Source organism: Podarcis erhardii (genome assembly GCF_964252035.2).
Source record: "Podarcis erhardii genome assembly, chromosome: 10".
Lineage (NCBI taxonomy): Eukaryota > Metazoa > Chordata > Lepidosauria > Squamata > Lacertidae > Podarcis > Podarcis erhardii.
In genome coordinates this window covers 75,946,495-75,959,693 of record NC_138500.1, presented here as the reverse complement: position 1 = coordinate 75,959,693, position 13,199 = coordinate 75,946,495, and the positions used below count along the sequence as shown (strand labels likewise).

Sequence of the window (13,199 nt, the reverse complement as noted above, 5' to 3'; positions counted from 1 at the left end):
CCAGTGTATCGTTGCTGATTTAACCAATTCATCTTTTGTTTCCCATTTCAATAACATTTTACAGTGTTTTTGAGATCAGTTTTACTTTGCCAACTATTGACTGAATGCACTGTTGATACTACAGTTTCTTCTTCGTTTAATTGTTTTATTAACTTCTCTTGTCTCTCTCATTGATTTTGTTTTGTCCCTATAATTCTTCTCCTTTCAACATGGGATTACTCTTCAATCATGCCTTCTTCACCTAATTTGCACTGCTGAACAAATGTGGCATAAATACCACCTAGTGTCGGTCAGATTTAACACAATTTTATTTTCCTCCTGATAGTTTAACTCCTTTCTACCCTTTCATTCAACTTTTTTATTCTGCAACTCTTACTTCGGCTGGATACCCAACTGTGCTCCTATCCGGACAGGAATAGTCTAACTTTTCTTGTCTATGCATTATACATAGGGCTGCCTCTGAAGATGGTTCAGAAGCTTCAGCTGGTGCAGAATTCAGTGGCAAGGTTGCTAACTGGAGAAATATGGTTTGAGCATATAATGCCAATCCTGGCTTGCCTGCACTGGCTGCTTATTAGTTTCTGGGCCCGATTCTAAGTGCTGGTTTTGACCTATAAAGCCTAAAATGGTTCAGGACTGCAAGACTTCAAGGATCACCTCTCCACATGTGGACCGACCCAGACCCTCCAATCATCATTCCTCAACAAGAAGTCCAGAGAGTGGCAAGGCAAGAACAGGCCTTTTCTGCAGTGGCTCCCGATTGTGGAAGGGAGGCTTGCCTAGCACCATTATTATAAGGCTTTAGGCACCAGGCAAAAACTTTCCTCTATAGCTAGGCCTTTGGTCTGTAATTATCTGTGACCTTTTAGAAGTGGATGATATGTCTTTAATATATTTCTTTTTCTTCTTGGCTTTAATGTATCTATGTTGTTGCTGTGGGGGGCGGGGGTCTGTCTGTTTGGTTAGTTGTAAGTCGCTTTAGGTTGCCCTGGGCAAGATAAAGCGCCTAACAAATTTAATAAATAACATTCTTCTGGTGACCATCCAAATACATCTTAATAGTACTCGCATTTCTACATGTTACTTTGTGAGGGGTATGCCTACTTCAAATAAAATAATAAATAAGTAATATGTAAGAGACAAATTTGGTCACAGGGAAAGATGAAGCTTGCTCCTACCTGGAAATAGACCAAGAAGCAGTCAAGTTTCCGTTTGCTGGATCCTCTGTCAAAGTATTGCCCACAAGTGTCAAGGATGGTACACACCAGTCGAATTCGGAAAAGATGTTCTGGAGGATCAAGTGGGCTAGATGTACCATCCGAATTCACACCAAATGATGTAAAGGAGTACAGAGTTCGAAATATTACTGCCGACTCTACCATTCTGTAATTGTACAGTTCACCCAGGAACTTGGCACTGCTGATCCTCCGCTGGTTAAATTTTGGCTGATTAACCTTCAGCAAACAAAATACCACTGACATGTTAACATACACTTCTTAAACACTAGATGAAGTTCAATACCCTGCAGAGGCCTCATAATGTACTATGATTAAGCAAAAGCTGTAAAGATGGAGGCAACAGTGTGGCTGCCTGCACTACTGTTCATGATAAATTAGCATAATTAAGTGAAGTGCAGTGTAAACATGCAGATTAGAGAATTTTGATCCAGGCCTCTCCATCCCTCAGTATCTCACATGCATCTCACTTTATCAGTTAACCAATGAAAACTTGTCCTAAGAACTACCAATCCACTCTAGCCATTTATGTCAAGGACAACGATGCTATAAAACAACTATATCAACTCCTACCGTGCTTTTTTACTTAGTGCATCTTTCCTCAACCTTGGGCCTCAAATGTTTATTAAAAAGTTAACGTACATAATTTCTAAACTTCTTTTTAAATGTTTTGTACTATGTTCTATTTCACATAGAAAAACCTAAAAGTTTTTTACCTCCATTCCTAGCCGAATATCCTCTAGGACACCATCCACAACATGAATTCCAACATCCTCTTGGTAAAGTACCAGTCCTGCTAAAAGGTTGGCTACACAGTGAATACTATTGTATTTCACATTCCAGATGTTGATCATACAACATATAACATAGTCTTTCACTTCAGGGTCATGCCAGGGCAATTTGCGCATCTGTCTCAGGACCTGAACAAGATTTTAAAGAAACTTAACTCAAAAAGAAAAAAAAACAAAGTTGGATGCTTTACATACATATATGTTGACTACTAAGTAAAATTACTCCCCCTCCCCCAAAGAAAAAAGTACTTTGGGGTACCCATAGTTCATTGTGACCTCTTATCTTAACACACACACACTCAGAGCTGACATATGAACCCATCATATAAAAGTGCTACTGCTGTCTTTAGTCATACTAGAAAGGATTTCCCATTCATCCCTTGAAGAAAGGACTGAAGCCAAGAAAGGACTCCCAACTCGTTGTAAGCTGCCAAAAGAGTAAAGAGAGGATTCACATAATGAACCCCACCAGAAGAAGCCCTGTGGAAGGGATTCTGCTTGCACAACAGGATTTCCCCCTTCTCCCCACCCCTGAAATTTGCTTGGGAAAGAGCAAGAGAAGCCCAGAACAGTACCTGAGGGAAAGCTGATATGTTTCCACAGGCAGAACATTTGTAAAAGTTATTTTTTAAAAACTATCATGCTGTTAGATGTGCCACAAACACATTAGTATGCTGCAGAGAAACAGGCGGGCTTGTAGAATGCTACAGACAAGTAGTTTTTGGAGGCTTATTTTCAAAGCCTAGGTGCTAAACTTAACAAATGTAAGAATCTTTGCTTTAAGTAAATCTTTACATGATATACTCAACATATTGCTCCTGAGGACTTAAGTACTTTAATGTAATTTAATAATCAAGACAATATTCAGGTGTATTAGTTTAAAGTTAGCTATCTGATCTGCACTTTCCCATTCATTTTAGCGTCCTTCAGCTTACTTCCCTGATAATCTCATTCATTTAAAAAAAATTAAAACAGGAAAATTTGAATTTAAAATCCTATATACTTTAGATTTCATGCTTTAGAAGTTATTCTAGGATAAAATTCCATTATTCTATTCCTGGATAATGGTTTTTGGGGAAACCCACCAAGATTGAAGAGAACGCACCTTCTCAGTAGTGACTTTGGAGAGATCCTTATAAAGGAGCTTCCGAATATACTCCTGGAGAGGAGGGCGTTTCTTTTTCACTGTTTTCTCAGCGGGAGGAGGATTGCAGTAGTAGTAGGCATTTTCCACCATGGTGACATAGCGTGCATCCAGGTGCATTGCTTGTTTCTTTCGCATCATTTGTTCCTGGAAACAAAGAGAAATAATCACCCTGTGCAGACATACTAAGTTTTCATAAGAACCATCTGTTTTGTTCTTCTAGCTAAAGCAAAAGCCAAAACCTATTTTCTACCAAGAAAATCATTCTGTGAAATATTATCTGGCTCACAAGCTAAAATCTACTTAGCTTTCCTACATTGCACCTCTTACAACTATTGCTGAATGTGCAGCCCTATATTTTTAACTATAATTTGATAATGTAGGAAGGTAAGACACATATCCTTGCTCCTTGTGCTTTCTGCCCACCAAGGCTGCTGATAGCTAAGTATATAATTCTCCGCTGAAGTTCTTGCGCCAGTTCAGATGGCTACCAAAGGGGGAGCCAATTCTCACTGTCAGTAAGCAACTGCCACAAATCTCAACCCACAAACCCAGGGGTCGGCAAGGCTTACCGGGCATGGGCTGGATCACTCCCGCGGAGATCCTTTGTGGGCCAGACTGGTGCAGCATGACACCAGAAATCACTTCTGCGCATGCCCAGATGCTAAAAAAAAATCGCACCTGCGCACAAGCGATTTCCAGCGCCGCAGACATGTGAAGACGTGATTTCCAGTGTCTGGGCATGCGCAGAAGCAATTTCCGGAGCCATGGAAGAGAGTCCCCGTTTATCACAGCGAGCGGGGACTCGCTTGAGTGGGCAACTCAGTTCAGGGGCGGCTCGGGGGCTGCTTCCGGCCCATGGGCCTTAGGTTGCCGACCCCTCCGTGGGCTGCTTCCAGCCCATGGGCCTTAGGTTGCCGACCCCTACACATACCCTTATCCTGTAATATATGTGGATGTTCCAGGCAGAGACTCGTAGGAGGAGAAAGCTGATTTGTGTGACTTTGCCCCCAAGGACAGACTGCATAAAATAAAATGTGTTACACTGGGTAGGGAAGCGTCTCTTCTGCCACAGGAACTGGCCCACCACCTGCTAAGCATTAGAATCATATCTTAGAACATTTTATTGTAACTATGGCTTTGAAAGAGTTGTCAAAGAACAACTTGAGGAAAGGCTGAAGTGTTTGGGGACTTTTTAGTTTAGAGAAAAGACGAGTAAGAGGTGACATGATGGAAGTTTTAAATTTTTGCATGGCACGGAGAGAAACCATTGTTCTCCCTCTCACAAATTCAATGAAGCTGAATTCAATGAAGCTGACGATTCAGAACAGCTAAAAGAAAGTGCTTGTTCACACAGCACAGGGCTTAACTATAGAACTTGCTCCCACAGGAGGCAGTGATGGCCACAAACTTGGCTACTAGCTACGATGGCTATGCTCAGAAGCAGCAATACTTCTGGACACCAGCTGCTGGAAACTGCAGGAGGGAGACTGCTCTCGTGCTCAGGGACTGCATGTGCTTAGCCCACTTGGTAAGAACAGGAGACTGGACTAGATGGGCCATTGGCCTCACCCAGCAGGCTGTTATGTTTATGTTTTAAAAACAGCTCTCTAAAAAAATTATTCTTACCAAAAGGACACTAGTTCTCAAATGAGATTCTGGAGATCTGAACAGGAATCGACCACAAGTCTCCAACAATGTACATGCCATTTCAATATGGTGATGAGAGAAGTCAGACAAGAGCATCTGTGGAAATAAAATTACATTTAGAATGCCTTTCATACTAATTTATCAGAGTATTCAGAGTGGGCTCAAAATCAACCTTGTTTGGGGCTAAAGTAAAATGTGAAATTCTTAAAGTGGCAGCACAGCTTCATCACATCTTATCTATAGTGATGGAATTCCAATTCTTAAAAATATACATTAAATGATAATATACACTGAATGGTAATACAACCACACCCACTGTCGATCACACCCAATTATCCCCTCTGCCATTATAAAAAGTATATTGAGACACAAGCTTTGTATAGAGAACCTCTGAGTATGCCAGGAAAATAAAAGAAAAAGGGGATGTGAACTGATCCTCAATGTACATGAGCACCAACCTTTAAGCAATGCAGTGTGTCACTTTTGGAGAACATTTTAAACTTAGTAAGTTCACCAATGAATCGCACAGTTTTATTCTTTGTTTCAATGTTGATCTGGTCCTTCTTTCTCACCTAAACATAGGAATACAGGAAGATTTACTTTTAGTATGCAACGAATTAATATGTTGTTGCCCACAACAGATATGCAGCTGTCTATCTGATTGTTCATGTGCGTGCACGCACACTCGCCAGAGTGCAACAAGGGGCTGGGGGGAGTGCAGTACAAGGAGAAGCAGAAGAATGGTTTGAGAATAGCCTTAATTGTTCAATTAAATTTATTACTTCAGTTAAGGCAGTTTTAAAAAATAAAATTAAAACAGTGTTTTTTGGTATAAAAATTGACACTGGATGTATTTAGGATGCAAATAATAAAATCAGTATAATATTTTCAGGGATATGGCTAAAATATTCAGTTCTTTTTCTGGAGGATTTCAATGAGTTAACTGAATTAGAATCAAAGAAAGAGTCATATAAATAATGTTTGGACGTTTCTAAAAACATGGGTTCAAAATTCACAATGATGGCAAACAAATAATATGTGGATATATTTGCATCAGGAACTATGGAATTATGCTCCTCCATTCTTCCCAACCCCTTCGTGGATCAGTGCCTTGCCGTGGCAAAGGGGCTTGAATAACTCAGAGAAGCTATGAACTATGCCGAGCAGGGCACCCAAGATGAACAGGTCATAGTGGAGAGTTTTGACCATACGTGATCCACCTGGAGGAGGAACCGGCAAGCCACTCCAGTATCCCTGCCAAGAAAACTCCATGGACAAAGACAACAGGCATATAAAAGTTATGACGCTGGAAGATGAGCCCCTCAGGTCGGAAGGTGTCCAACATGCTACTGGGGAAGAGCGGAGGACAAGTACAAGTAGATCCAGAGCTGATGAAGCGGCTGAGCCAAAGCCGAAAGGACACTCAGTTGCGGATATGCATGGAAGCGAAAGGAAAGTCCAATGCTGTAAAGAAAAATATTGCAAATATTGCATAGGAACCTGGAATGTAAGAACCATGAACCTGGGTAAGTTGGATGTGGTTAAAAATGAGATGGCAAGAATAAATATTGACATCCTGGGCATCAGTGAACTAAAATGGATGGGAATGGGCAAATTCAGTTCGGATGACTATCATATCTACTACTGTGGGCAAGAAACCCGTAAAAGAAATGGAGTGGCCCTCATAGTCAACAAAAGAGTGGCGAAAGCTGTACTGGGATGCAATCTCAAAAATGATAGAATGATCTCGATACGAATCCAAGGCAGACCTTTTAACATCACAGTAATCCAAGTTTATGCACCAACTACTGGTGCTGAAGAAACTGAAATTGACCAATTCTATAAAGACTTACAAGACCTTATAGAAGTGACACCAAAGAAGGATGTTCTTCTCATTATAGGGGATTGGAATGCTAAAGTAGGGAATCAAGAGATAAAAGGAACAACTGGCAAGTTTGGCCTTGGGGATCCAAACAAAGCAGGGCAAAGGCTAATAGAATTCTGTCAAGAGAACAAGCTGGTCATCACAAACACGCTTTTCCAACAACACAAGAGAGGACTCTACACATGGACATCACCAGATGGGCAACATCAAAATCAGATTGATTATATTCTCTGCAGCCAAAGATGGAGAAGCTCTATACAGTCAGCAAAAACAAGACCTGGAGCTGACTGTGGCTCAGATCATCAGCTTCTTATAGCAAAATTCAAGCTTAAACTGAAGAAAGTAGGAAAAACCACTGGGCCGGTAAGATACAATCTAAATCAAATCCCTTATGAATACACAGTGGAAGTGAGGAACAGGTTTAAGGATTTAGATTTGGTGGACAGAGTACCTGAAGAACTATGGGTGGAGGCTCGCAACATACAGGAGGCAGCAACTAAAACCATCCCAATGAAAAAGAAATGCAAGAAAGCAAAGTGGCTGTCCAACAAGGCCTTACAAATAGCGGGGGAGAGAAGGCAAGCAAAATGCGAGGGAGATAGTGAAAGATACAGAAAATTGAATGCAGATTTCCAAAGAATAGCAAGGAGAGACAAGAAGGCCTTCTTAAACGAGCAATGCAAAGAAATAGAGGAAAACAACGGAATGGGAAGAACCAGAGATCTGTTCAAGAAAATCGGAAATATGAAAGGAACATTTCGTACACATATTACCATAATAAAGGACAAAAGTGGTAAGGACCTAACAGAAGCAGAAGACATCAAGAAGAGGTGGCAAGAATACACAGAGGGATTACAGTGGTGCCCCGCAAGACGAATGCCTCGCAAGATGGAAAACTCGCTAGACGAAAGAGTTTTCTGTTTTGGAGGTGCTTCGCAAAATGAATTTCCTAAGGGCTTTCTTCGCAAGATGAAAAAATGTCTTGCGAGTTCCTGCAGGGTTTTTTCCCTTTCCCCCCCTTTTTCTAAGCCGCTAAGCCGCTTATCTGCTTATCCGCTAAGCCGATAAGCGCTAATAGTGCTAATCCGCTAAGCCGTAAATGGGCTTGCTTCGCAAGACAAAAAAACTGCTAGACGAAGAGACTCGCGGAACGGATTCTTTTCGTCTTGCGAGGCACCACTGTATACCAGAAAGATATGGATGTCTCGTACACCCCAGGAAGTGTGGTTGCTGACCTTGAGCCAGACATCCTGGAGAGTGAAGTCAAATGGGCCTTAGAAAGCACTGCAAATAACAAGGCCAGTGGAAGTGATGGTATTCCAGCTGAACTATTTAAAATTTTAAAAGATGATGCTGTTAAGGTGCTACACTCAATATGCCAGCAAGTTTGGAAAACTCAGCAGTGGCCAGAGGATTGGAGAAGATCAGTCTACATCCCAATCCCAAAGAAGGGCAGTGCCAAAGAATGCTCCAACTACCGCACAATTGCACTCATTTCACACGCTAGCAAGGTTATGCTTAAAATTCTACAAGGAAGGCTCAAGCAGTATGTGGACCGAGAACTCCCAGAAGTGCAAGCTGGATTTAGAAGAGGCAGAGGAACCAGAGACCAAATTGCAAACATGCGCTGGATTATGGAGAAAGCTAGAGAGTTCCAGAAAGACATCTACTTCTGCTTCATTGACTATGCAAAAGCCTTTGACTGTGTCGACCACAGCAAACTAGAATCATAGAATCATAGAGTTGGAAGAGACCACAAGGGCCATCGAGTCCAACCCCCTGCCAAGCAGGAAACACCATCAGAGCACTCCTGACATATGGTTGTCAAGCCTCTGCTTAAAGACCTCCAAAGAAGGAGACTCCACCACACTCCTTGGCAGCAAATTCCACTGTCGAACAGCTCTTACTGTCAGGAAGTTCTTCCTAATGTTTAGGTGGAATCTTCTTTCTTGTAGTTTGGATCCATTGCTCTGTGTCCGCTTCTCTGGAGCAGCAGAAAACAACCTTTCTCCCTCCTCTATGTGACATCCTTTTATATATTTGAACATGGCTATCATATCACCCCTTAACCTCCTCTTCTCCAGGCTAAACATGCCCAGCTCACTTAGCCGTTCCTCATAAGGCATCGTTTCCAGGCCTTTGACCATTTTGGTTGCTGGTCAGACATCAGTTTATTGAGTAATACCTTGAAAACTTACTCTCACAAACTGAGTCTTACTCGATAAAAACAGCATCATCATATTCCATTATGACACTGTCAGCATTATCACTTTTAACTTTTCACACTGTTGTATTTTAAAACATTTCCTAAATGAATCTGTGAGATGCAAAACAAATAGAAACTTACATGGAATCTGAAGTCACCTTTTAGCATGGAACAGAGATCCTCTGCTACATCAGACATACAAGGATGTAATGTGCCAACCAGCCGTGCATAAAATGGTAGCAAATCCAGCCTGCAAACAAAAGGTTACACATGCAATATAGCATTATTTTATATAGAAAAATATTAAAGTTCTAACTGTTCTGTTTTGTAAGTGTACTTCTGATATATTTATACATGTACATTCAGCTACCTTCTTGGAAGGAATATCTTTTTTTTTTAACCTACAGATGTTGATCATATTTCTTTGACTATACAGAACTACATGCATGAGGGTGGAAAAGAAATGAATAGAATCACATCTGCTCACCTGTTCTGAAAATATTCAAATGCCACTATTGAAATGCCATTTCTAGAGTCCACTGCCTATTTAACTTCATAGAGTCCACAAACACTGCCTATTTAACTTCATAAAATCCACATTTGTCTAAATACTAGGGTGGGGTATGAAACTCTCATAAGGGAGGGATGAAATGTGACAATATTTAATCCAGTTACCTGTTGGAAGATGATGTTTGAAAGCCTTTTATTCTTGCTAGGGTTAATTAATGACTAAACAGTGGCATCTGTTTGTATTAGATATGACATGTTTTTTGGAACTAATTAGGCATCTACCTGTGTTTGTTTACCATGCTCCTGCTGCTTTGGGAGGTCATTTTAGCTTAAACCATTGTTTGCTGTCCCTGTTACTTAAGGTATCTCTGCCATGACCATTAATATGACATTTACATCCACACTTACCTTTGACGAGGAACTATGAAGAGAGCACGAACCAACTTCCGCCTATTTGCTTTTGTATTCATGTTCATGCAAAAATCCATTGCTGCCTGCAAGAAGAAAGGCACTTAAATCTGACAATACACAGATTGTTTAAAAGGTGAAAAGAAAGAGTTTCACATACTCTTCTACACATGGGAAACAATAGTTTCTTTCATCCTTAAGAAGGCCAATTGGCAGTCCCTGGGCAAGATCACATCTGTTATGTCATTTCATTTGACTTCTGGTGGTCCAACCATTTTTTAATTAAGCCAATCACAGTTTACTTGGAAGGATAGAATATTGCTTTTGAATAGTCTATATACACATTTATTTGCCAATAAAGCCACAGCCACGTCAGAATGTGTCTGCTTTGTAGATTAGAACTGTAACTGCTGGCAAATATCCAGGTCAATTTATGAGCACCTGAGCTAATTGGTACACAATTCACTGGTTTAAGTCCAAGAAAGAAATGCTGACAAACTGAAGTATATGGCTAGCAGTGTTCACCAATCTCTCTCAAATTTTAGGACATTTTTTACAAAATTTATTTGGGGTTGTTACTGCCAACATTCACCGAATTTCTGCTATACTGTATATTTGTATCTTACCATATTAACACTGGGTGTAAGAGTGGCATATAACAGTAAAACTATCTAACAGATTATATTAACATCCAATAACCAACTTATGGATATAAAGGAGAAACACTACAAGTTTACTGTACCTTGTCTATTAGGTCTCTATTTACACAGTTTGGGAGCTGCTGAAGAAAAGCATCTACTATAAGCTTCAAATGTGACCCGGTACTGGCTTCTTCATCTTCTTGTTCTAGCCATTTAAAAAAAAATAAAAAATAAACAAACGAGAGAAACCAAAAGCTCTCACACACTGTAGTAATGATACATTAACTGTTCAAGTATGCTTGCAAGCCCTATATAATCACTCACCTTAGGGAAGTGAATCACACTTTTTCAATGAGGAAATAAACGTAAGAAAAATGGTCAATCCCTATAGGCCATTCCCTAGTAACATCTTTGAAGGGAAAGATAAAATAGAAATGGGGCAAAGTAGATTTGAAATGCACATAGAAGAGACAGCAAAGTTCAGTGCTACTTTCATTAGCAACAACAAAGAAGGACACATACAAGAGGCACAAGTAGGCAAGAAGAACTAACCTATGAAGACCAAAGAGATCTATATTTGTCCTCTCCTAGTAGAACTGAGAATGACAACAGAGACTTTTGGGAACCAAAGTCCCATTTTCATCTAGGTTTGTGGATTCCTCAGAGTTCCAGTCCTGGGAAGCTTTGATATCACCACCCGTTTCTGGTTTCAGGTTTGAAATTGAAAGTGGTCTTTTAAACACCAAGGGAAAGATTCTTCCATGAACCCAATTACCAACCCTCTACAGCAGGTGTTGCCCGCCTAGGCTTTCTATGTGGCTCCCAGTCTCTTGTTTCATTATACTTTCCAATAGCAAAGGATTAGATTACAGAGAATTCAGAAATCAGTCTCCTTTCCTAGAGCAACGATTTGTACTCTCAGTAGGTTTAAGCCACAGTCAATTCTCTCACCTCCAGACAGCGCATATATTTTTTAAAGAAACTTGGTTCCCATTACCTAAATACTATCTAATACAGACAGATCTTACATGCTCATCCACAACACTTCTCCTACTGTTATGAAAACTAATGCCGCCTAGTCAGACTATATACACTATGGATTGGACTGCAAATAGGTCTCACAGGTAAGGAAGATGGAAAATTAACTAATGTGTAGAACTATTTCAGCATTTAGGCTGCATTTTAAAAAAGCATTTAGGAGTTTTAAGGCAGACACTGAAACAAAGAGTTGCCCCTTCAAACTTTATGTGATACAAAGAAGGGCCCACAAATTTTGGTTTGCTTTAATAGACAGGCAAAATATGCCATCACCCAACCTGCCTCCCCCAATCCTGTCTTGACTCAGGGGAGGGGAGAGGTCTTGCTGCCTGCATCGTATTAAACTTACAATGGTTGCAATGTTTTAAAAATGTTTTTTATAATAAACTAAATTAGCCATTTTAAAAACCAGATTACCCTCACATGTTATCTGAACCATTGCTGAAACCGCATTTCAGCGCGTAATGGTCACATTTTTTGTGCTGATTTTTCCTTTCAAAAAGGGGGGTGCGACTATTACATGGGGAAATATGAAAGTGCGACCATTATGCAAGGAATAAAGTGGGGACAACAGCAGGTGGATCTGAGGAGCCGGGCTGGCAGCGCAGGGAGAGCGAGGGAGAGCCAGAGACAAAGTCACTGTTGTTATTGGGACCATGGGGAGAGAAAACGGAAAGACACTAGTGTACCTTTCAGTAAAAATGAAGCCTCCCTTGTGCATATGTTCTCTTGTCCAGCCTACTGAGACGCAGCAGCGTCGCTCATCTACCCGAATCTGTACAGTGAACAAAACCGCCCTATACTTTGCATTGCAAGAGCAGAAAAGCCATTCAAAGCAGCAGCAGGAGAATGGGGAGAAACATTCCCACCTGCTCCGCTCCCCCTAGGAGCTCCTGGCTGAGATGGTGAGGTAGGAGGGAAGCCGGGGCGGATTGAGGCTTAGTGGAGCCTTAGAAGTTACCCTGCAACCATTATGCGGGGAATGCTCTGGGACCATTTTCGGAGTCCAAAAAAGGGTGGTGCAACTATTATGTGGTGGCAACCAGTATGCAGTGAAATATGGTATTTCATCGTCTTAGAAGAAAATCTTTACCCTCTCTGGATTTTTAGTGACCCTGGTTGGGTTTCTGAACTCAGATTCATAAGCAATCTTTTAAAAAGTAGGTTTTCATTTCTGATAAATGTGGTGAGTCTAAAAAGTTTACCTTTTATGTGGCAAGTTAGTTGGTGTGACCAAAAACACAATTTACATTTGGGTGAGGTTTGTCTCAGTCCTCACTGAAAAATTTCCTTCTGTTTTCACTTAAGCTTTACATTAACTTCTAGGTGCTTTCCAAGAGCACAGCACTTATCTAAAACGCCTCTAGTTACAGATAATTTGGCATGAGTCACTCTGCCTAGAACTTCTATCTGCTCCCTACCCCCTATAAGCTTATCTGCTTTAAGCGGCTTCTTCTCCTTAGGCACCACCTATAAACTCACTTCGTGCAGCTTGCTTTCCGTCACTATTTTCAGCTCCGGTGCTATCTGCTCCCTGTTTCTTGCCTAATCATATTAAAAATAGAACAAAAAAATTTAAACACACCCATAACAAAACATGACACAGAAGCAAATCTTTATTATGAAAGAAATAATTTCCTCTTCCTTTATGTAGATGTTCCCTCCCCAAGTTCATGTTACTTTCCATATTA

At 40.7% G+C, this 13,199-nt stretch overlaps 1 protein-coding gene across 6 annotated transcripts in view; it reads right to left on the bottom strand.

The window, feature by feature from the left end:
• The window catches only part of UPF2 (UPF2 regulator of nonsense mediated mRNA decay), a gene marked incomplete at its 3' end in the record, with an annotated part of 60,987 nt that overhangs the window by 18,938 nt on the left and 28,850 nt on the right, over positions 1-13,199 (bottom strand). For 4 of the 6 annotated variants that reach the window (XM_081879067.1, XM_081879068.1, XM_081879070.1 and 1 more), the window contains exons 7-15: positions 12,991-13,053; positions 10,572-10,675; positions 9,830-9,915; positions 9,053-9,161; positions 5,279-5,392; positions 4,800-4,916; positions 3,132-3,317; positions 1,952-2,155; positions 1,179-1,454 (exon numbers count right to left, since the gene is read on the bottom strand). In XM_081879067.1, the coding sequence (XP_081735193.1) occupies positions 1,179-1,454; positions 1,952-2,155; positions 3,132-3,317; positions 4,800-4,916; positions 5,279-5,392; positions 9,053-9,161; positions 9,830-9,915; positions 10,572-10,675; positions 12,991-13,053 (1,259 nt within the window). The remainder of the gene's footprint in view (positions 1-1,178; positions 1,455-1,951; positions 2,156-3,131; positions 3,318-4,799; positions 4,917-5,278; positions 5,393-9,052; positions 9,162-9,829; positions 9,916-10,571; positions 10,676-12,990; positions 13,054-13,199) is intronic. The other 2 variants (XM_081879069.1, XM_081879072.1) reach the window with 1 other exon arrangement.